Source organism: Lates calcarifer, linkage group LG19 (genome assembly GCF_001640805.2).
Source record: "Lates calcarifer isolate ASB-BC8 linkage group LG19, TLL_Latcal_v3, whole genome shotgun sequence".
NCBI lineage: Eukaryota > Metazoa > Chordata > Actinopteri > Centropomidae > Lates > Lates calcarifer.
Genome location: NC_066851.1, coordinates 13,411,291 through 13,434,322, shown reverse-complemented (window position 1 = coordinate 13,434,322; position 23,032 = coordinate 13,411,291). Strand labels below are relative to the sequence as shown.

General features: G+C 39.8%; 1 protein-coding gene across 1 annotated transcript; it reads left to right on the top strand.

Annotated features, from left to right (window-relative positions):
• Positions 1-10,137: 10,137 nt before the first annotated feature.
• htr1b (5-hydroxytryptamine (serotonin) receptor 1B) lies at positions 10,138-12,969 on the top strand. Its single transcript, XM_018663386.2, has one exon. It carries the CDS (start codon positions 10,565-10,567, stop codon positions 11,696-11,698), a length of 1,134 nt encoding a protein of 377 aa, XP_018518902.1. The 5' UTR covers positions 10,138-10,564; the 3' UTR covers positions 11,699-12,969.
• Positions 12,970-23,032: the final 10,063 nt, after the last annotated feature.

Here is a 23,032-nt window from a genome sequence, read left to right as displayed (position 1 = left end):
TCATGAATGAATGAATCACAACACTCAGTTAGTGCTGAGTAAAAAAGGAGCAGCACTGAATTATTCTCTTCTGGTGAATACAATACAATGCCCTTCACCCAGCAGCACCCCTCAGTGGACAGAAAAGGACTAAAACTATATATATATATATATATATATATATATGTAGAGAGAGAGAGAGAGAGAGAGATAGTTTTACAACTGCTTTATAGAGAATATTAACACATTTTCAGGTGACATTTGCTAGTAGCACTCTCTCACCATGCAGAACAAGATAATTTGTTTCCTTCTAAGGCCACCTAATACAAGCAACACACTCCTGAGAAGTCCACTAAAATCCCTCATGATCTCTTACACATCTTCTTCCAGGCCACTGGTTCCCCTCTGTGCTGCCTCAGGGGCAGAATAAATAGGAGACTGTCGTACCTCAGGCCGTTTGTCTACTGAACTCTGCCCCCTGCCCTTCAGGAATCCACCCATCCCCACTTCCCACTGTTACGTGTTTATTGAAATATGTGTGCTTGTGCATACTTTGTTGCACATACTTTTTATTACTGCCACCAACTGTTGATCAGTGGAACATCTTGAAACAGAGGAATGTGTATTGAGTCAACCTCATACTTACACGTTTACATGTTTATCTGTGTGCACATGCCACAAAACAGGGCCTGCTCATCAAAACATTGCTCCGTAGTGCTGTTAGTGGTCAGAAAAACTTGACAGTCAAAGTTCAAGCTGTGGTGGCAGAGGTGCTCAGATCTTTTACTTAACCTTAAGTAGAAATACTGCTGTCATGTATTCACTATAGAGCTCTGTTAATCAACATCATGCAATCCCAGCATGCAACAGTCGAAATCAAAACACTGCCATATTGGCAGGAAAGCGCACTGTTCAAATTACTGTCACCACTGCTAGCAGCTAACTTGTCTCTTTGCCTGCTGTATTTATAAAAAGTGAACATGGTGGATAGCTGTTGTGTCCCTGGATGCCAGAATAGTCAGGGACAAGTAAGGGGGAGAGCATTTTATCAGATTCCTAAAGATCCTGAACAACAACATGAATAGATTACTGACGTTAAATGAAGTGAGTGGAAGAAAATGGATCGATGGGAACCTGACAGGAAATGGATTCCGCTTATGCAGTGATCACTTCATATCAGGTACAGGGTCCAATGCTTCCTTCCTTGTTTATTTGACATGCTTTTATTATCATTTCAGTCCTGTCATAAAAGGCAAGTGCAACACCTTGCAGTGTAAATCCATAGTGCAACAGTAAAGGTTGCTTGTGGTGCGCTGTGACACAGGAGTTGATACAGTTAAACAGATGGTGTAGTACTTTGTGAAGCTGAAGCATAAACATTCTCCACACACACAGTAATACTGAGTTTTCTCCAGCCTTTGAGGAACACTGAATCCCTCTGCCCCTCAGCTCTCTCCTATTTAGTGCCCCTTTGGGTGCTAAAACCACTTTACTGTTCAGACCCACAGATCGCTGTGATAACATGATCTTTTATGTTGGGTAACCTTTCAGCAAATGCAGCTCAGATAAAGTGGGTTAACTTTCTGCTGTTGTTGATGGAAGTGGACAGTGTTTACCCAGTAAATCATCTGTCCGCTCTCACTCTCTCCTATGTTGTTCCTGAAATGAACCCTGACTACAGCGCTGCATTTCTAACATTAACATTACACAATGATATGCTATTTCTCTAGGATCATCCCCAAGCCTTGATTTTCAGATATTACTGACAAGGGGATGAATTTCAGTGATGCTTGTTCCTAGCATCAACTCTGTGCCCGTCTTGCTCAATAACCTCTCCTCTTCACACTCCACGAGCCATCACCCACACACCAACAGTGATGTGTGCTATTAGCACTTGTCTGCCCTCTGAGGATTAGGCTGGTCGCCTCATTCACCTCACTATCACCTTGTCTCTGTCACACTGCGGTGAGGTTTGTCTTGTCTTGGGATTTTGGTCTTGTCATTTCCTGTTTTATTTTGAAGGATTTACTCTCCTCTCATTTCAGAGCACTTGCCCTTCCTCATGTGGCACCTGTGTGTCCTGATTACTCATTGTTTCCACCTGTTTCCCATTACCTCTGCGTGTTTAAATAGTCTGTGTCTCCTTTGTCTTGTGCCAGAGTGTCTTTGTCTGTTCACCTGACTTACCTCCAGCCTTGAATCCACAGCCACAGTGTTGCCTCCAGTAAGCCATTGTTCCTTTGTAAGAGTGATTTTTTTTTTTTTTTTTTTTGTTTGTAATTTTGATATCTCAGTTTCTTGCCTTAGCCTTAGAGTACTTTCATAGTTGTTTGTTTTCCTCCCTTTGGAGCGGTTTTGTTTAACTCGTTTATGTTCATAGCTTATCTTAGGTCCTCCGTTTTTTAGGAGAGAGTTTTATTTAGAGTTTTTCTGGTTTTCCTCCTGTTGGAGCGTTTTTTGTTAAATCCTTTCATAGCCTTTTGTTTGCCTCCTCTGTGAGTGATTTTTGATTTGTTCTAACTTTATTAGCCACCGTTCATTTTGTTTTTATTTTCTTATCCGCCCTAGGAAAATTTTATAGCCTCTGTTTCTTTGTCACTCAAGTGAGAGAACTTGTTAATAAAGTCTGTTTTATTTACGTCATCTCTGCGTCTGAGTCCTGCCTTTAGTCCTGGCGCTGACAGTCTCTGTCAGCGCACAAACTTCACACATACAGTATATAAGCAACACACACACACACACACACACACACAGAACCAGACATCTTATACCTCCAGGAGGCAGTAAATCAAGTCTCATCTCACATGCTCACATAATCAAGTCCTATATTCTTCTACTCATATCTCCATGCTTGTCAGTTACAATGTTTGCAATCTATACCACTGGGTAATCTCCCTTTAATTGTTAAAATGAGGCCATCTGTGAAACTGTAGTTGCATGCTGTGAATGTTTACAAAGAGAAAGATATGAATTATGCAAGAAAACCTCACTGACTGTAGCATCATAGTAACAGCTTAAATAAATCAATTCTACATTTGCTTTTTTGTGTTGTTGTGGACCAGTTCCTGCTCTTAAAAGTGCTGATAAAACTCATAGCTGCCAGCAGTCAGTTTCCCATCTGACCATTCAGACTCTAAATGGACTCTGTGACTTCCACTCAAGACAAAATGAGCCTGACTGCAGCAACACCGGCCTATCAATCAGCAGACATCATCGCCACTTAGCTCACTTCCTGTCACATTTTTTTTTCTCACCCCAGGGAATAAAATTCTGCTCTGTACAGTACTTTAAGCGTGCACCCCCCTCCCCTTGTCCTCCTTATAGCTGTGTGCTGAAATGCTCTTCAAGAGGGCAGCCCTTCGCTTGAGTGCTAGCCACTCAACACGCACAGCGAGGGTCTCCCAAAAATGGGGCACAAGCCCTCAAGAAAGTGGCACAATCCCTACATGGTGGCACAGGCTCCTTCATATGATCATCAGATTTGGAAAGTTAGAACGTCAGATTTGGAAAGTTGTAAATAGAAGTCTGTATCTCCCCCAATACATTTTTAGCAGGGGGGACCTTCGAGAGCTGACTGGCGGAGCAGAAGGCACCATATGTTGTCCGACCAGGCTGGGGCACACTGCATTGGGACGGGTTCTGCAACTCAACATGTGTCCTATTTTTTGATTCTCTCATTGTACTTCAGATCTTCAGATTATACAGTGGTGGTGCCAATGTAAAATTACAAATAAAAGTCCTGCCTAATAAGTAAGGGTACATACATATGCACAGCAAAATGTACACAAATGATCAAAAATGAAAATACTTATCAAACAGAATGACTTCCTTCAGACTGCAAGCAGCATTTTTATGTTATATCTGATCAAGAAGGTCCTAATCTATAACCTATTATTAGTTTATAGCAGATATTTTGGCATTGGTGTACATGTCAGCTGATAAGTGAAAAGGCTAGGTTTAAGATCATTTGAAACACTGTCGCCATCACAGTTTGTCCACCAGAGAGCACTGACAAGATGATTTTCTTGATTATTTTTATTTTCTTTATGTAATGTGTTTATGTTTTTAAAATGTAGTATTGGCTCGTATATTATAGTGCTGGTATATGACTCCGGTATCAGTAACACATACATACATTTTAATGAAAAATCTTTGTAAAATAACAGTGACTATAGTTGTCAGTTAAATGTAGTGAGGTTTAAAGCACAATATCCCCTCCAGCAATGTGGTGGAGTAGAGTCCCTCAAAACTGTACTTGTACTCAGTTGCTTACCACTACTTATTATACATAATAGAACCAAAAGATGAGTCATTCAATACACTTATACTTCATATTGTTGTCCTACAATGAGAAATTACAATGAACTGAGACATATCTAACTTTCTGTTTTATTAAAAATGGCCTAAAACTATGTGGAATTGGCCGATGGATGCATGTTTTACATGACGCCAATGAAGTGAAATAGGTGTGTTTTACCATGACAAAAATGAGACAGATCCTGTTTTGGAAGCAAATACAAACACAGTCCTTCCTCACTGAATCCAGAGCTCCTACTGCTACACAGCTGTGGGTATGTGGTACTTTCAGGATCCAGATTCCCAACAAGGTTGACCTAGCTGCTCAGCTTGGTCATTTCTCCCCATGTCTCATCTCATAAACATTTGGATAAGAAGGGAGCAAATCCCTACAGCGATGACTTTGGATAGGTGGAGAGGGAGGGTTGAATCTCATAACAACGAGGGATCTGCCCTGATTTGGGTTTGCCCTATTTGGTCTCAGTTGCTACAGCTGTCAGTTATCAAGGATAGAAAGAGATGGCCACCCCAGAAATATGTTTAAAATGGTCTTCAGCTCAAGAAAGTGTAACAGTTTAAATAAGCGCCTGTAGTGTTTACAGAAAGACTGTCTATTCTTTAAATCTGTAAAAAAAATGTTTTTGTATTGGAAAGAAAAGAGTCAAATGTATCGCTCAAAGTGACAAACTTACAGAATATGATCACTTGACTTTGCAGTTCTCCTCAGCCCTACTGTGTGTTTAGCATATTTCAACTTATTGTTTTGGTTTCACAGCACACAAATTGATTCTTATGGTGAAATCCACTGTGCTACCTGCCTACTACCAAGCAGAAAGATGAAATTAGCAACTAGCTGGTGAACACAGTGGAAGATTTGCCAAATTAAGAGCCACATGTTTCCCAGAGGAGTTGATGGAAACCAAAAACAGTGCTAAAAGGGGACTGAATATTGCACTGTTTACAGTTTACAGCCCGCCCCAAATTTCCCAAACAATCTGCTAATGCAGGTTTAATGTTCCCTATTTGATAAGAAACTTGTTTTAAAGACGTCTTGCCTAAATGTTTCAACCTGGAACACATTGTACTGTACAAACCTCAGATATCTTCTACTACAGACCTACATTGCCTTTTTTCTGCCACAGCTGCTACAAAGTTTTAATTTTGAATCATCCCAAGTGAATGAATTAAAATACAAATAAAAGAGAGGAAACCCCATATATTTTAATATTCACATAACATTTCTCACATTATTAAAAAAACAAAATTTTTTCACCTTCCTGTGCTTACATGTGGTATAATGTATCGACTTTGAGGCTTGCTGGATACCTTATTATCTGACAAAAAATAGGACTTTCAGGGCCAGTGTGAGATTGGATGTAGCTAGCTAGTCTGTGGTGAAGCAGTAGGTTTAGAGATGATGGGAGATAGCAGAAGGAGAGTCACAGAAATTGCCCCGTGCTGCTGCTGCTGCTTTCACTGCTGCTGCTGAACTGGGTCACTCACACTGAAGTTGTCTTCACACAGAAACTACAACTAAGAAACAAAAGGAAAACATCACTTTCATACTGCAGTAACGCTGTGTAAGTGTGTGTGTGTTTTCTTCCAACTGGGCCAAATATTTCCAACTCTTCTTTGAGTTTGCAAGTTTCCCTGCAGAGCCCCAAAGTCTGAGATTGCAGCCAGGGCACCTGATAAAAACTGGATTCAGAGGGAGGATGGACGATATGTTGATCTGGACTCACTTTGGCCTGTTATTGTGTGTTTCTGCATGTTTTCAGAGTGAGAGAGAGCATGTGAGAAGAGAAAAGAGCATGTGTTTTTGTGTAAATGGTGGTAATGGCGGCTGTGTTGCACCCGGGTGCCCCGTGCATCAGTGGTGCCAGACGGTCACGGTTAGTCCGGGAGGGGGGGGGCTGTATGATCATGAACTCACAGGAGGGTCTGCTTCACTGAGTCCTACTTGACGATTACTCTCTTGCCTAGCCTGGATGCAGAGCAGCAACTGCTGTTTTGTCGCTGCCTGTGGGGGAACTCAAGGGTATAACAGCACCGATGAGTGAGGACACAGAATGACATCCGTGCCATTTTAAAGTTAACAATTTCAGATGTCCAACTGGTGAAAAACATTCAGTATAATCAAGTTTTACAGCCAAGTCAATGAAAACTCTCTGCAACAGATGTGGCCTCCCCAGAAAGAATTCATTAACACCAAAAGCAATTAGCTGGGATGTAACTTTCAAAGGTGTCAGAGGCATTTATGTATGCCTTATGGATTATTTTAGTGTTTGAGTCAATAAAAGAGATATCACCACACTCCGTAATGTTCACCGCCCTGACATCTCCAGTAAATTGGGATGTGAAATGCTTTTTTTTTTAACCTTGTAAATGTCTGTTCTTGTAAGATGGTACAAACTAAAGATTATACACAGGAAAAATGAACCTCTGTAATTGAAATTCACATGAATGCACCGAGACTGACATTAGCCAGGTAAACATCTGTATTCAATCAAATAAAACTTTGATCCTGCTATACTAGAGTGACATTCACTACATCTACCCTCTGTGGAAACATGTCTTTGAGAGACTTTGTTAGTCTCTGTTTCCTGCCACAGATTATTTGTGAAAACTCCAAAGAGATCAGATGAAAGCATCATTAATTTACACCTCTGTGAGACACCTTCATGCTACATCAAACTCTAAACGATGCTCAAATGCCACAAATGCTCTTGCATTTTTTTTTTAAAATGGGCCTGTCTGCAGTTTTTTTTTTTTTCGTGACAAAAGTCAATTTAACTGTTAGCTAAGGAAACATAACTTTTTTTAATATACAATTAAAAATGCATCACTGTAAGTATGTTATCAGTTTTGGGCTGAAAACAACTCAGGGGAAATCCTCTGCAACAATCAGTGGTTTGTTATTTTGAACTAAGAGTGGGTCAGAACAGTCTTATCATGAGATCCAAATCATAGACAGTCAAAGAGGAATTTTTGTTTAATATGTATTACGTATGTATTAACATGTATTCTCACTCATGCTGTTTTAGCCCCTGTCTTTTTGCTTAATACTGTCAGAACCCATACATGTGGCCTGAACATGTGGAGTGGAAGACCTCAAGAGCATAACCTATTGACCTAAGGGCAACCTGCTGACCTGCTGCTGTTTGAAAACCCCATTCTGTAAGTTTAAATAGATCCACATGACTTCATGTGGCTCTGACATAAAACTGGTCATATGATAGATGCAAATCATCTAAACTCTGAATACAACAATGATGTATGTTTAATCCCAGACAAGCTGTTATGATAGGCACCATATATGATGGGGTTTATTATGCAGTGTCTGTGTCTCATACATTTAGCAATACACTTTATCCATCTGCATCATTTGCTTTTGGGAACTATTGTTCTGCCAAAGTCTCTATAAATAAGAGAAGAGAAGAAAAGATGTGAGATTGTTGGACTATATAAAAGTAATATACATACACATACACTGTGTATAGTAGCAGTGGTACAACGTACAGAACACAAGTGAGGGGAAAAAACAGGTATTTAGTATATTTATATCTATACTTAGCACTTCCCTATCCCCCACTTCAATACAGGTTAGAATGATCATACATACTCTTAGCGCACTGAATCATATCATCACTACATGTAATATCTTCCTTTTTGCTTTGTTGCATTCAGTTGTCACTCATATGAGTAAAATTGTGTTTGAATCCTTACACTGAATTCTAAATATTATTCATCGCAAACTTAATAGTATCGCTTCATAACCTAAAGAAATGACAAGATATACTAATAGAAACCATAGGCCAACTAATAGAAAAAAAAAGTGTGAATAATATATACTCTAAAATATTGCCTCAGAACTTCTAAAAGTACAAGTTTCAGGTCTTAACAAAGCCAGGTGAGCACCACAGCTGTAGACAGTCGATTGTGATTCTGAAGAATATTGGGCACAATGTGAGTGACAAGTCTGTTTCAATTAAAAGTTTCTGATGAGGAAATGAATCAAAGTAGAAGGGGAGATATGATCGCCATAGACGCTTGAGATGAAAAACGAATATATAACAGCAGATTCATTTCCAAGATTTCTTGGAGTCATTTCATTTCTTCAGTTTGGAAAATGGACATTGCCCTGGTGTGTGTCTGTGTGTATATGCATGTGGAAGGACTGATTGCATAATTTATACATATATTTCCTGACCAGACTAAAAATTTGTTTCACACAGAAATCATCAGCCTACTGAATACAGCCGACTGCAGCCTCAGTGAAGGCAATGAGTGACCTTGAGAACATACATCATGCATTGAACGAGAGTGAGAGGTTCACAGCCTCATGTGTAACTGTCAGTGACCCAATGTCAATATCAATGACAGACGTTTTCACACATCAGAAGTGACAAAAGTGGCAGAATTCAGCGCCTGTGAACACCCCATCCCAAAACCTTCATCCATGAAATGTCAAGAGAAACATTATTATGCCATAACATTTCTGTCTGATGCCATGATGTTTAAATGTAAGATGCCCTTCATAGATAGTTTTGAGGTTGTACTAACTAATGGCTTTATAAAAAATTAGTAAGAGCAATTATTGCCTTGCCAGGCTGTCGATTATGTTCCTCTGCCACCACACCTGATTCGCCTTTTTTTTTTTTTTTTTTAGCTCATTAGTTCATCAGTTTGACCTCTGACCTCCTGTAAAAAGGTTCACTTATTAACAGCTTTTTGACATTTACAACTGCATGGTTATGGTTCAGAGTTCCATTATAAACTCATTCATAGATTTACATTTTCCCCAAGTTGATTATTTTAAAGATGCTATATGTATGTTTTTACTATTGCTACAGAGTTAATGTTAGCATGAACAACTGTTTCCTTACCAGGAGCTTCAACCATTGTTTGGCAAAGCTACTTCTTCAGCCTCTCGTGTTGGGGGAGACTGGATGCTACAGTGTCTCACTATTGCAAACTAGTATCAGAGGATGGGATGAGCCAGGGATAACTGGTTAGCATGCTAACATCAGTGGAAGAAAACTGAATAAATAGAAACCAAATAAGAGTTAACGCTTTCCACCTCTGGAGACAGCTCATGGTGAGTAAAAGAATAAAGTTTGATGCTGAACTCACAATATTTTCTCTAGACTTGTAGGTAAACAGTTGTTAATGCTAACGTTGGCTATGTATAGCAAAAAGTTACATATAGCACCTTTAAATGATAATACTTTAGTCCCCCTGTTGCTCATTTTGTTCTAATGGTAAACCAGGAACAATTACATTAATCTGGAACTAATGCTGTCAAACAAGTGACTGTGGTTAGCCAGTCGACTAGAAGTGAAGTTCTGCTTAATAATTGTATCCTTGCATACTGTTATTTATTTATTTGAATTTCATTTGCTCATTTTATAATTGCACATGAGTCACTAACTTAAGTAGACCTATTATCTAGAAAGTGGGAAACACTTGACCCCTTAATTTGGACTTTATTAACCTTAACTGTAGTAGACTTAATGGCTTTTAATAATGACTAGACTACTACTACTACTACTACTACTACTCAACAGTCAGAGAGTACAAAGTTGTCCTTCCTTATTAAAGGACATTATGACTGTTAGTACATCAGTAAAGCCATTAGTTACAACTCACTGACCCTAACCCTAACCTGTGTGGTAATAAGAAACCAGTATCAAACCATAACCTAAAGGTGTCCAATATGTGACAAAAGAGAAACACTGGGCACTATGACCCAGCAGATAGCCTACTCTTCATCGAGAGAGAGAAAGAAAAAAACACAAGGCTGTGATTAGTGGTGCTTGTTTGATGTCAGAGTCTGTATAAAACCGAGACTTTGGGTTGGCTCACCATTCAACCACAGGGGGCCTGAAAAGAGACAGATCTGGAGAACCTGTGCCCTATATGAGGATTATCTGTGACATCTTCCCAGATGTTGGCGCATCAGGACCCACTGCTCATCATTTACACACAATCCTTTTCTTTCTCATTTGCTGTGTTTCAGTTAGGAAGTTTTCTTTTATGGCTAAAAAACGGAAAAGTTTGAATTCCAGCCAGGAATGGATATTTGCTTTCACATTTTGGCACCTGCACATTAAAACCCGATGTAAAAATGAGGAAGAAATGAATCCATTTTTTATTCTTCAGACTGATTGTGCCATTTAATCTGATCGGATGGGGCGGATAAGGCGACGCTGACCAAGAGAAAAGGGCACCTTAAATGCCAGACATCTCACAGGGTGACATAAAATATGACAAGAAGTGACTGAAAGTTATGGAGATCTCCGGTCAAGTCGAGACAACTCAGCCGGTGAACACCACAAACGACAGTTTTGTCACAGCTTCATCCACGGTGGATGAGAGCGCGGAGAGTCTCGCCTATCAGATCAGCCTGGCGGTGATCCTCTCTGTCATCACACTGGCCACCACTTTATCCAACGCGTTTGTCATCGCAACGATCTCCCAGTCGAAGAAACTGCAAACTCCTGCCAACTTTCTGATCGCCTCTCTGGCCATCACCGACCTCCTGGTGTCTATTCTGGTGATGCCCATCTGCGTCCTGTACACCGTCATCCACACCTGGACGCTGGGGCAAGTCGTGTGCGACATCTGGCTCTCGTCGGACATAACGTGTTGCACCGCGTCCATCCTCCACCTGTGCGTAATCGCTTTGGATAGGTACTGGGCCATCACGGACGCGGTGGAGTACTCCAAAAAGCGCACGCCGGGACGCGCAGCTGGGATGGTGGCCACAGCCTGGGTCATCGCCATCTCCATCTCCCTGCCGCCTCTCTTCTGGAGGCAGGTGAAGGCGGAGGAGATGACCAGCTGCAGCGTCAACACGGATCATATTTTCTACACCATCTACTCCACCTTCGGGGCTTTTTACATCCCCACCTTGCTGCTTATTGTCCTCTACGGGCGGATTTACGTGGAGGCTCGGAAACGGATCCTGAAACAGTCCCCCAAGAAGGTGGGGAAGAGACTCACCTCTGCGCACCTGGTCACCAACTCCCCCGGGTCCGTGGCGTCTACGACCTCCCTGCAGTGCGGGAGACACGACACTCCGTCCAGCGACACCGGGTCCTCGACGAGCGAGAACCAGGTGAAAGTGACGGTGTCGGACGCGCTTTTGGAGAAAAAGCGGATTTCAGCAGCCAGAGAGAGGAAAGCGACGAAGACTTTGGGGATAATCCTCGGCGCTTACATCGTCTGCTGGCTGCCGTTTTTCATTTACACACTGGTGGTGGCCACATGCGACACATGTTTAAACCCCGAACTGTTTGACTTTTTCACCTGGTTGGGATATCTGAACTCCCTCATCAACCCGATCATATACACCATGTCCAACGAGGACTTCAAGAAAGCTTTCCATAAACTTGTGCGCTTCAGATGCTGTAGGTCATGAACAAATATCCCTTCAGATTCCCAATAAGATGTATTTCTGTATTTATTATTATTATTATTATTGTTTTTGTTATATAGTTCTAAAGATATGTCTGAGAACATAGAGTAGTACAATGTCATAAAACATCTTTGAATCATCATAAGTTGTGCATGCAAGGGAACAACTTCCAATTTTCAGTCATTTTTCCCTTTTGTGGAGATTTTAAATGCCAGTTTCATAAAACAAACAAACAAAAAGAAATCGTGAAACTATAATACCATAATTTTCATGGATTTAAACCTACTTCCAACACTTTAAAAAAAGGAATTACTGTCTTTGTGACATGAAATCAGTTTTTCTTAAAAAAAAAAAAAGTGCTTCAGTGAAAAATAATACCAAACATAAAGATGAATTAAATGTGAGGATGGACTTTTTGCCAGATTGATGACAGCTTCATATACAGAATCAGCTGAACATGTCATATAAACTCCTTTGTACTGGCACATGTGCTTTGTTGTGCCAGAACATCCACTGATGAGTTGTTAGTATTCTGTATGGATTCCTGTTTGGATGGTACAGTATATGACAACACCTTATTCCCATGCCAAGACTGACCCATTAATGCCTGCCGAGACCATAAACATCTGACATGATGTTATAAGGCAAAAATATAAGAACACGACTAAATGACCCAGGATCCATTTTGAATTGTGTGTATAAATATGGTAGTTTTATTTTTGAAACTCATAGATCAACAATATGTCTATGTACTCTGAGAAATTATAACATAGGTATATATTTTGATTATGGTGATGGACTGCTTGCTGCTGCCCTGTATGGTTATCTTGTTTGTTTAGGAAGGCACACTCACGCAGCTAGGGGAGAAAAAGAAAAACAGTCAGAAGTCTGCTTGTTGTACCAGGCACTGAGAAAAGATTCATACAATATCAGTGTCAAACAAAGAAACTGTAGCTGATATTTACCCAGCAGAGCTGAACACTGATGATAAGTTCAATTTTACTGAACAAACATCGCCTTGTTTTACTGTGTGTGTGTGTGGATCTGTTTGCTGCTACATTAAATCTGTATCTACACTATGTTATGTTCATGTGTGACATGGTTTGGCCACCTCACGGCTACAGAGACTGACTCGCTGCTTTGAATTATGGAGTCTGGCCCTCAGAGCCACAGAACTAATGCTGATTATCTGTCAGCATTGTGTGAAATAAAGGTATGTTGTTATCTGTTATCACATTCAGAGCTGCTGTGCAATAAAGGCTTTCAAGTACTTGTTTGGCACAATTGTGAGAGTTTTAATGCATGAAGATGATCTGTGGTCCCGAATCAGCAGGAAATACAAGTTATTTCTTTCATTTCTTGTTGGGATGTTGAAAGCAGCACAGATAATCTGACAGATGATTTGCAGTTTTATCACCTTTTAAAAGTCTTCCCTCGAAATCTAATAAGAGATTAGAGTAATGGCCCCAGCAGATCACGATGATGTGAAAATGAAATCCAACAGCCTCTGGAGGTTCTAACAGACATGGCAGAGCATTAAACAATACAGATCAGTTTGGAGGATGTGCGTCATTCCTACTTTTTTTTTCCTCCCTCCAAGACAGAGTGAGATTCTGTTACAGCTGAGATTCTCACTAAGGTTTGATCCCTTCACCATCTTCCTGCCCTTTTACTCTCCTGCAGGCAGAGGAGGACACGAGCTGTGTGCTTCCACGGCTGTCACAGTTCAATAAGTCATGAGAGCGAACAGCAGGTTATGCTTTTCTAGTGTACTTCACTCATATTGTCGTCAATGCACGCACAAACACGCAGGCCCCTTGGCTTTCCATGTATGAATTTTCATACGGCTCACCATGCATGAAAGATGAGTGCACCTGAGCAGGCAGACGGTTCAAAGTACACAGCTTTTTCCAGTTACAGTAGATGGATGAAAGTGACAGCATATCTATCTATGTATATATAAAAAGACTACATCTATAAAGTGGACATTTTCACATTACTTGTGTTGTATATTATATATCATCTCCATCCCATCATGGACATAAACAAAAAAACTTCTGTGGCACAATAAGCAAGTGAATCTCAGGTATAAACAAGAGTATGGTGTTTCATTATTTATATAGTATTTAGTATTTAAAAAGTCTTTATAAGACTTTGTACAAACACTACCATCACATAATAGTTGTAACAGGAAAACATGAAACGATATCAATATACAACCACTCACTTTTCTCCTTTGAGTCTCAAATTCTGGCAATTTGAGACTTAAAGGAGAAAAGGCTGGTACCCAGTTTACAGTCGTGTTTGACCTTAATCATGAGAAGTTTTCATGCAAATCTAAATTTTAATGTCAAGAGGTAATGTGTACCTCTCTGCAGCTGGAAGAGCAAAAAACAAGCCCACAGATTCACAACAGAAAATGTCCCATAGAAAAGACTGTTTAACCCTTACAGGCCGTACACGTAGGAAAATATTACCAAATGTATTTTGCAGAAAATGTAAAAATGTGTATCTCATACGTCCTTGGGCATAACAGTTGTTATCTTCTATTTCCTAAATGTAGGTAGAGCTATTATTCTTTGTCTGTATATAAGCCTGTTGTTTTGTTCAGGTGTTCAACATGTGATGACTCATTATCAATCAACAAAATGAACAATATATTGATTTAAAACCAAAGATTCACAACATTGTTAGTAGTTACCTTGGCACCTCTTTTCTTTTTCTTTTCTATTATTTTGAAATAACCTGCAATTGTCAGAGGAAATGGAAATACAAATCTACAGTGTGTAGCATGAATCATATTGCAATTTTTTGCATATTAATTAGGTTGAGTGAACATGTTACCACCTTGGAACACAGCCACAACAATAGGACATCCTCTGGTAGTAGCAGCTAATGTAGCTGCTCGCCTCTGGACTGGTAAAATCACTGCTTTCTAACTCCACACCCCCAGATTTATTTTCAGTTTCAAACTTGCAGCCTCGGCCACAACCGACGCTGACTCAAGTGACATGACTTGAGGTAATTTATCAGACTTTGCAAGTCTTTTTTTTTTTTCATACATGCAGTAGTGCTTCCCAAGGTCTAAACGGACTTTGATGTGTAAAATTGTTGGAGTTCCCCTTGAAAATTCTGAGAGTTTGAATATTTTTTCCACGTCATTACACATACAAGATAGCATGGCACAGGGGCCCATACTGTAGATGTCACAAGCTCCTCTGAATGCAGGGAAAGGATGATGTAGAGCAGAGTTGAATCCATAATCGACCAGATAAATCTTTCATGCAGGGAGATAGTTGATGTTTAACAAGCATGGTTTATGATTTTGTGCTGCCAAAGAAGGATCACACGACTCATGTAGGTAACTCTGCTGTACCTTCAGCTGCAGAGAAGTACACATTATCTTATTGTTGACACAGGATGATTGCATCGTGCAAGCAAACACATTAATTATACAACCACTTTTTTCTTCTATTAGCTGAATGTGCCGCATTACTGCTCCACCACTGTGGAGTGAAGGACGTCACTGATGTAAGTAGCTAGTGAGGCTGAACACATGGGTAATGAACCTATGAAATATTATTTTGCTTAATATAGTTTTGGTCAGCAGCTTTATTGTTTCACCCTTTCTAGTGGAGGTTTGCAGCATTCATTACGTTAAAAAAAGGAGGCAGAGGGGCCCATCTGCTATTAATAAATTACCTCACCCAGGTGATAACAATCGACCTTGACAGGAGGGAAAACGAGTCAGCAAGTCATCTATTAGACGACATGGGAAGGTAAGGCGATTGAAGGTGAATAACAATTAGAGGTGGGTCCAGCAATCCTCATTCTGACGCCAATGATAGGAAATCCTGTTGTATACAACACGTGCATCCACTCATTGGTATGATAGACTTGGCCAGCGTGATTTACTTGTAAACATTTACCTTTTTACCATTTGTCCACGTGTAAGTAGTAAAATAAAGTAAAAATCAGTACCTATATGCAGAACTATACCTCTGTGTTCTACTTTTGCCTGGTGATATGGGGCTAACACTGGACAGTGGAGTCAAAGGTGGACCAATTCACTGCCTTATTTATGTCCACAAACACTAAATGCATGCAATCCTCAGCTCCACGTGTGGACGAAGGTTTCACTGCAAAGTATACGTGTGTGTTAAATCACAGCCTGTCAGTCATGCATGTTTGTTTTGTGCTTTACAGCAGTGGATCCATCGCCACGGGCAGTTTCAAGAAAGTGGGTTAGTTTAAAGGCTCAGAGCACTTTGCATTAGTTTCTCCTCCAGCTCACCTATATACTGTATATGTAATAACATGTTTCACTGCCTTTGATAAAATAAGATTCCCTAATAGACCAAATAAGGAGACCGGCTGTATTTGTCTGCTTTCCATGCTGTTGATCCAATTGACTGGCTGTGTTTACACTTGTGGGACCGTCAGTCCCGGAGCTTGGTGAATCTATCACACTTAACATCCACTCTGGCCTTACAAGCAATATATCACCAAATTAGGCAGTTATGAAGTGGTGGTAGAGGAGGAGGTGGCATATTGTGGAGGATATGATCCATCCATCTATACTGTGCATGTGCATCATGGGTAACAGGTGCTCAATTACCACTGTGAGAGACAACAGTGTCCTATGTTTACCTGCATCTTGATTGTGCAAAAACCTCATACTTCGTGTTATGGTGCTGTCGAATCGGCAGATTAAGTAATCTTCTGAGGGCTGAGAAAACTTTATCAGTTGAATTTGTTAAACCCCATTAATACTGATCTGGTCAACAGCATAACTGCATGGGGAATGACTTGGGAATGGGAACTTGCATGGCTAATCAAATCAACAGGCTGTGAGCCACTGTCAAAAACAGCAGATTAAATTTTCCTTTTGGAAACAATATAATTCCTTAAAACCACATCCCAAAATTAGACCTACTTTACTGTTTACTTTAGGGCACATAAAGTTAAGAGTTCAAAGAGAGTAAACTAAACTGTTGTCTTGATAAAGGGCTGGTGGGAGTGGGTGTCTTGTTCTTGGCTGACATTTGTGCCAAACTTGAGATGCCTCTGCTCAGAGGTCAAGCACTCTAAACTTTATTCAGTCCTCGTTAAAAAGCAGAGTGCAGAGACCGCTACAACAGAAAAGATGGCAGTTCAGCACAAGAGGTCATTTTATTTCTTTGTATATCTCTCCTTCTTTTCCACCAGCACTATGTCTTAAATATATCTGGATCAAAGGCATTTTCAAAGTAATGATCATTGTTGAAAACCTTTAAAATCCTGGCTACACGATGATTTAGCATACAGCTACACACATATTTTTTTAGTCTTATAAGTATTTGACCGCACAATTGGGCCTTTTCTTTTATCAGAAGTATAATTTGTGCAATAATAAAGCACTAAATTAGTGAATAAAACCATCACACAAGAATGGAATTCTGTTTCATCAAGAGCCTTGAAGAATATAAATGAGGGTTTTCCCTCACCTAGGGGATAATTTACATATTGTTTATTAACCTTTTGATATTAAGCATGAGAAGGGGCATTGGGATGGAAACTTGACTAGCATGTTTGTAATTTCCCATTTTCACAAGCAATAACACCACAAAATGTCACTGAAGCTATTAGCATGAAATTTGCCTGACACAACCTAATTCAGCCTTTTTCCTCGTCTACAAACCCCCAAGCTTCTTGTCACTCTAATAAACAACTTTCTCCTCACACACCCTCACCCACAGCACCCCCACCTCGCTTTAAAACAAGCTTCCAGCTCATGTCTTGTTTTGTATTTATATTTGGTATATTATGAATCATTTACTTCACAAAAGCTAGTATTAGCCTGATTTGTTATATATGTACGTTTTTGCTATTGTTACATAGCTAACGTTAGCATCAACAGCTGTTTACTTATCAGTCTAGAAGAAACTTTAGGGCAGCACTCACTATCACCCCTTGAGATACAAGCTGGTATTACAAGACAGAAGCATGCTAACTTCAGTAAATATCTGCAACACAATATACAGACAACATCAAAACTGTTACTTCTTCACATTGTGTCAATACTTTAAGTTACATTTTGAATGTTTTAAACTAAAATACATACATTTTGCACTTTTAAACACCCATAATCAATCTTAAAGGGCCAAGTTGGACAGAGAGGACCTCTGTTGATTAATATTTTTTAGTTGTTGACCTTAGAGACTCATTTATTGAGATTTATTAACATAATTTTAGTAATGGTCATGTTTATGACTATGACTATGCCAGTGAGTGCTGCATGTATTGACTGGAATATCTTATTTAAGACACAGCATATATTCATAGTGGAGCAGCAATACTAGTATTAAGTTATAATTTTGACACTTCCCTGACTGATACAGTCCATTTCTTCAGCCCTGAATGAAATGATTTGAATTAAGTTTAACTGGTTTCCTCCAGCAATGCCATAAAAACAGAAAAGACTCTTGGGAAATCATTAAATGAAGCATGAATCTATTGGTGCTAGATCATATGGAAAACGCTGCATCTATTGATTCAAAGTGCAGCTGCGTGGACTCATAGCACCATTAAATCTGGAGTTCAAACACTGGTGACTATGGCTGAACCAGAGACCCCACAACCCACCCTCAACTCATGTCCAAGTAAACACACCACCAAGTTTGTTTTCATTGTAATAGAAATAAATCATGATCTTAGTGTCTGTGGAGGGTGTGCGTGAACGCAATGAGGTCTGTTTACCAACTAGTACTTAGCTCTTTCTTCAAGGTCTCCTATTGTATTAAGCTTGTCCCTCACTTGTAAGTCACTTTGGATAAAAGCATCTGCCAAATAAATAAACGTAATGTAAATGTAGTCCCGTCATCCATCAATCTGCAGCTGCTTATCCGGGTCAAGTTCCTCTCAGTCCCACAGTCCACAAGTTCATCCTCAACAGATGTGAAACCATCTCAAATGGTATGCTTCAGTCTGGAAGTGCATGTGCTCCCTGATTAGAGTGAGTCCAGCCTTCATACTGAGAAAACTCATTTCAGCCCAATTTACCTGCAGGGATGGTGTTGGAGGTGGAAGTGACTATGACTATGACTGGAGAGACGGCAATTGATTTCATTTCATTTTTAAAGAAAGAGGAACATGTAGGCCAGTGAAAAGGATTTGACAATTTGAAGATGACATGTTTCTCCCTCTGTTACACCTGATTGAATGGTCCTAGACATTATCCAACCCACATGACTAAACCAGGTCACAGACTGACCAGTAAAGAAACATCTTTGACAGCAAAAAATGTACATGACTAAGATCAAAAGGTCAACTGAGCTAATTTTAACCAAAGTCTCTTTTTGTCACAAAGCCTGAGTCTCTGTGGATAATCAGTATGCTGTGTAATGTAAATTCTCAGTGAGAGGTTGAGATTTAGGGCACCTTTATTCTTGCATCCTGACAGATACTCATGTTTTCTTACTTATCTGGAAATTTCCATAAACAAGGAATACCATTTCAGCCGTTTCACTGTTCAGAATTCAAATGCGGGGAGAAAGCTGGGCATCTTCAGACAAAGCAAGAGCTCTCAGCTCTAAGTGAAACCAGGCCGACATGATTAAAAACGTCTGATCCACTTAATCTCAAAGCAAACACACAAAAACGCACACAAACGAGCAAACGCACACACGGACAAGAGCAAAGATAACCTTCGATCAGGCATATGCTCCTATATTGTCTGCTCTGACTGGCGTAAAAAATGTGAGAGCATCACATGAGTTTCTAAATTTGTTTTGTTTTCTTCATATCTTTTCATGCTGTGATCAGCCCTGTCAAAAACCACAGCAACACATGTGTCAGTCTGTGGTTGTTCTGACAGGTTTATGTTCTGTGATGGATTCAGTCATGGTTTCTGTGCTGCCTCTGTCATGCTGCCATTGGCTGTAAGCAGGTGCGGATTAATATGCTGGGACAGAGATGCATCCCTGATGGGCTGTCAATTGACCTGACCTCCTTCTCACTCTTTCCCCCTCTTTGTTCCCCTGCCATGCAGCGCTGTTTCTCCAGGTTCATCCCACTATTTTTACATCTTCTCCTCCCTCCAATGTCTCCACTCTGCCTCCCCTCTCCATCACGCCTTACCCCTTTCCTCCTCGTCCTCACTTTCTCTCCTGTGTCTTCCCCTCATCGTTTCCCTGTTTTTTTCTTCACTTTTATGTCATCTGTCTCCCCATGCCTCCCTCTCCTGCTGCTTTTACTCTGTTCCCACCTGATAAAATGAAGTCCGCCCACCAGGAACATGATAAACAGGCCCCATTTCACCGGATACCAGGAGTCACGGTTCCATCTTCCCCGTACCAGCATGGGAACGCAGCCCTTTAACTCCTCTTCAACTCGGAGAGCTGGGAGAAAGCCTCCTGGGCATCTGTGCTGGCACCTCTTGCGCAGAACAAAGACATGAGCGATTAATCTTTAGACTTTTACCTGTCAACTATAGAGAACATTGTGTAGAATTCCTCACAGAGCCAAGAGTCTTTTCCAGCCCTCTTTACTGATGTTAAGGCCATTTCAATCAGATATTTCATCATGTGTATAATATGCAGATGACTCAATCATTTCTTGTTCAGGAGAGAGGTCCCGGGTGTGTGTATTAATGCCATCGCTGTCATTTCAGACAGAAGCATCCTTCAATATTTAATCTAATTGGTCTTTGAAATGAGTGTGTGTGTGTGTGTATGATTTGTCCTTCTGCCACATTATTATATGAGTTGTTGTCTCGACATCTCGGGTGTTTGGAGATGGAGGTCAAAGTTTGCTTTTGACTTTTAGGCCTTTAGGTGAGTTCAGGGTCAGTCTGTCATATATTGTGTAATGTACACAGGGACACATTTTGCTGAAAGTTGTGTTTAGTGTGACAAATCCAAATTGACTTGGCAACTGAGATTACAAAAAAAAAAGTTTTACTGTTCTCTGTATTTTTCCTCCTCCAGTATTCTCCTGACTTTGCTGATTTGTCAATAGTTTATGGAGTGAAAAAAAGTATGCTATGTTGCAGATTTCTCTATGGACAGCTAAAAAAAAAAAAAAAAAAAAAAATAGCTTCATTGTTATTGTCTTACTGTGATTTGCCATTCGCTATGACTCATTGGCTTTAATTGAAAACCATACAACTTTTTTAATTTTTGTATCTTGGGCCATTGTGTCCATTGGATATGAAAACATTTCCAACAAATTGCTTATTGTTCATTATTAATTATAAACAAGCTTATAAACAACAGTTTAGCCAGATTAGCCAGAACGTTTTTGGAGGTATTACTGAAAGTGTGTGTGTCTGATCCACATTTTACATGAAAACTGCTAGCTGAATATTTGGTAAAGCAACAAACAACAAATATTCCTATTTTAGTTCATTTTAATGCATCAATAGGAGGTTTATAGCAATCTGGCAATCTGACACCGGTTCAGCATGTATATCATTCTCCATCATTCAGGTATTGATTTCAAGTTGGCTAGTTTGATTGTGTGGTACACATATTCACCTGAGCTTTATTCTGTTATGTTAGGCAGAGTGGCAAAATGCACGGACCCTCTCCACTTGTCACAGACTGTTTAGCTCTCCACATAACAGAGTATATAGCACTTACTAATTATTTACTAAACCAGATGGGACTTATAACATCCATACCGGTGTTCCTGTCGGATTAGCCTTGTTGTTACAGATTAAATACTCTTATGTTACTGTTGCTCATTTTCCAAATCAAAGCATGGAGTGTTTTGCATATTCCAGAGAACATTTGGTTTCCATTAAATTATGTATGGCATGAGAATCAGCTATTATACTTCAAAGTTGCACACTTGGCAATCCATCACAATCACATTTTTGTCAGCATTTTTTTTCACGCTATCATCATCTGTTTTTGCAGACTGACTTTGGCATCGACACCGAGCAATGATGCAACACCAGTAAAATGTTCACTTGAAACTTTAGTGTGTTCAGGTTTCAAACAACTGGCTTTTAACACCTCAAGTAAAATGAATGGAATCTATCGGCCACCTAGAAAGTCAGGAAAAAAGCATTAAAAAAGACAGGAATATATATGGTCCTTTGAGATTGAGTCAGACAGAATTATCAAATATCTACAAATGACAATGATGGACATCTGTAAACATAAGGCCATCAGAAGTGGTGATGCATTTTTGGATGCCCTCGGGTTTGAGGCACTGGGAAAAAGAAATGATGCATTTCACACACACTCCTTACTTAAACACATAAACCATCCACCGAGAATTTATTTATTCTATAGAAATTATCAACATGAGTTTTAGGCAAAAGTATAATGGGGGAAAAAAGAGGTTCATTCTGACTGAATTATCTGTGTAACCTGCAGAGTGTGAACATACTTTTCCTTCTCACTGACTTCACACCGTTGTTCTTTTGCCTCCGGACAAGACAGTTAAACATGCTGCCCTCTGTTGGTGGTTTTGCAAACTGGAACACAGTGGAGCACAACATCATAAGTGGGAAATGGGGGATTGTTTCTACAGACTTTACAGGTTTATACAGCAATAATGTTTCAGCATGAACAGCGGTGTAGCTTGCTACATTGACACTACATTAATAAGCTTTAATCAAAAGGCTGCTACACTTAAGGACACATCTTCATCACAGATTATGGAGGACTAAGACTATTCTCACGTATGAACTCCAGTGCCAGGTCATGGAGTTGATGTTGGCACATGCAATTAGACTCCACACTGGCAATGGCACTTTCACTGCTGCAGGTCTAGTAGAGTGGATCACACTGATAATCAGCCCAGAGTGGATTTTCCCAAAGAGGAGTGTTACGACAAACATGACTCTAATATTAGACTGTTAGCCTGCAGGCACTCATCTTTCTCTGCTCTCCAAGGGAAGGTTAAAAGCTGGGACCTCACTGGAAATGAATCACACAGATCCTGTTTGTTGTATCGAAATCTTGTGCCACCTCAAATATGCAGATTCTGCACTCTGCTTTATATAATAAAAATATGACATTAATAATAATAATGAAGATGAAAATAAATTATCCTACAATTGAATACAAATAAATGTTATTCAAACGTAGCTTAACCACACTGTGTGAATCCCACGCAAGTCAAAAGCTGAGATGGCAGTTACTACTACTTGCTAGTTAATTACCATTAGAGCCAAATCTATTTAATACCAAACAGAATTACCAAGATGTTGGTTCATCATTATATACGTTTTCAATTACAGATTATAGGAAAGAAAAAAAATACATACTGTAAATTTAGTTTTATCTTTAACCCAGCCGTGGATTTCTCTCTGACTATGTTTCTCTCTTGCTTAAACTGTCTAGT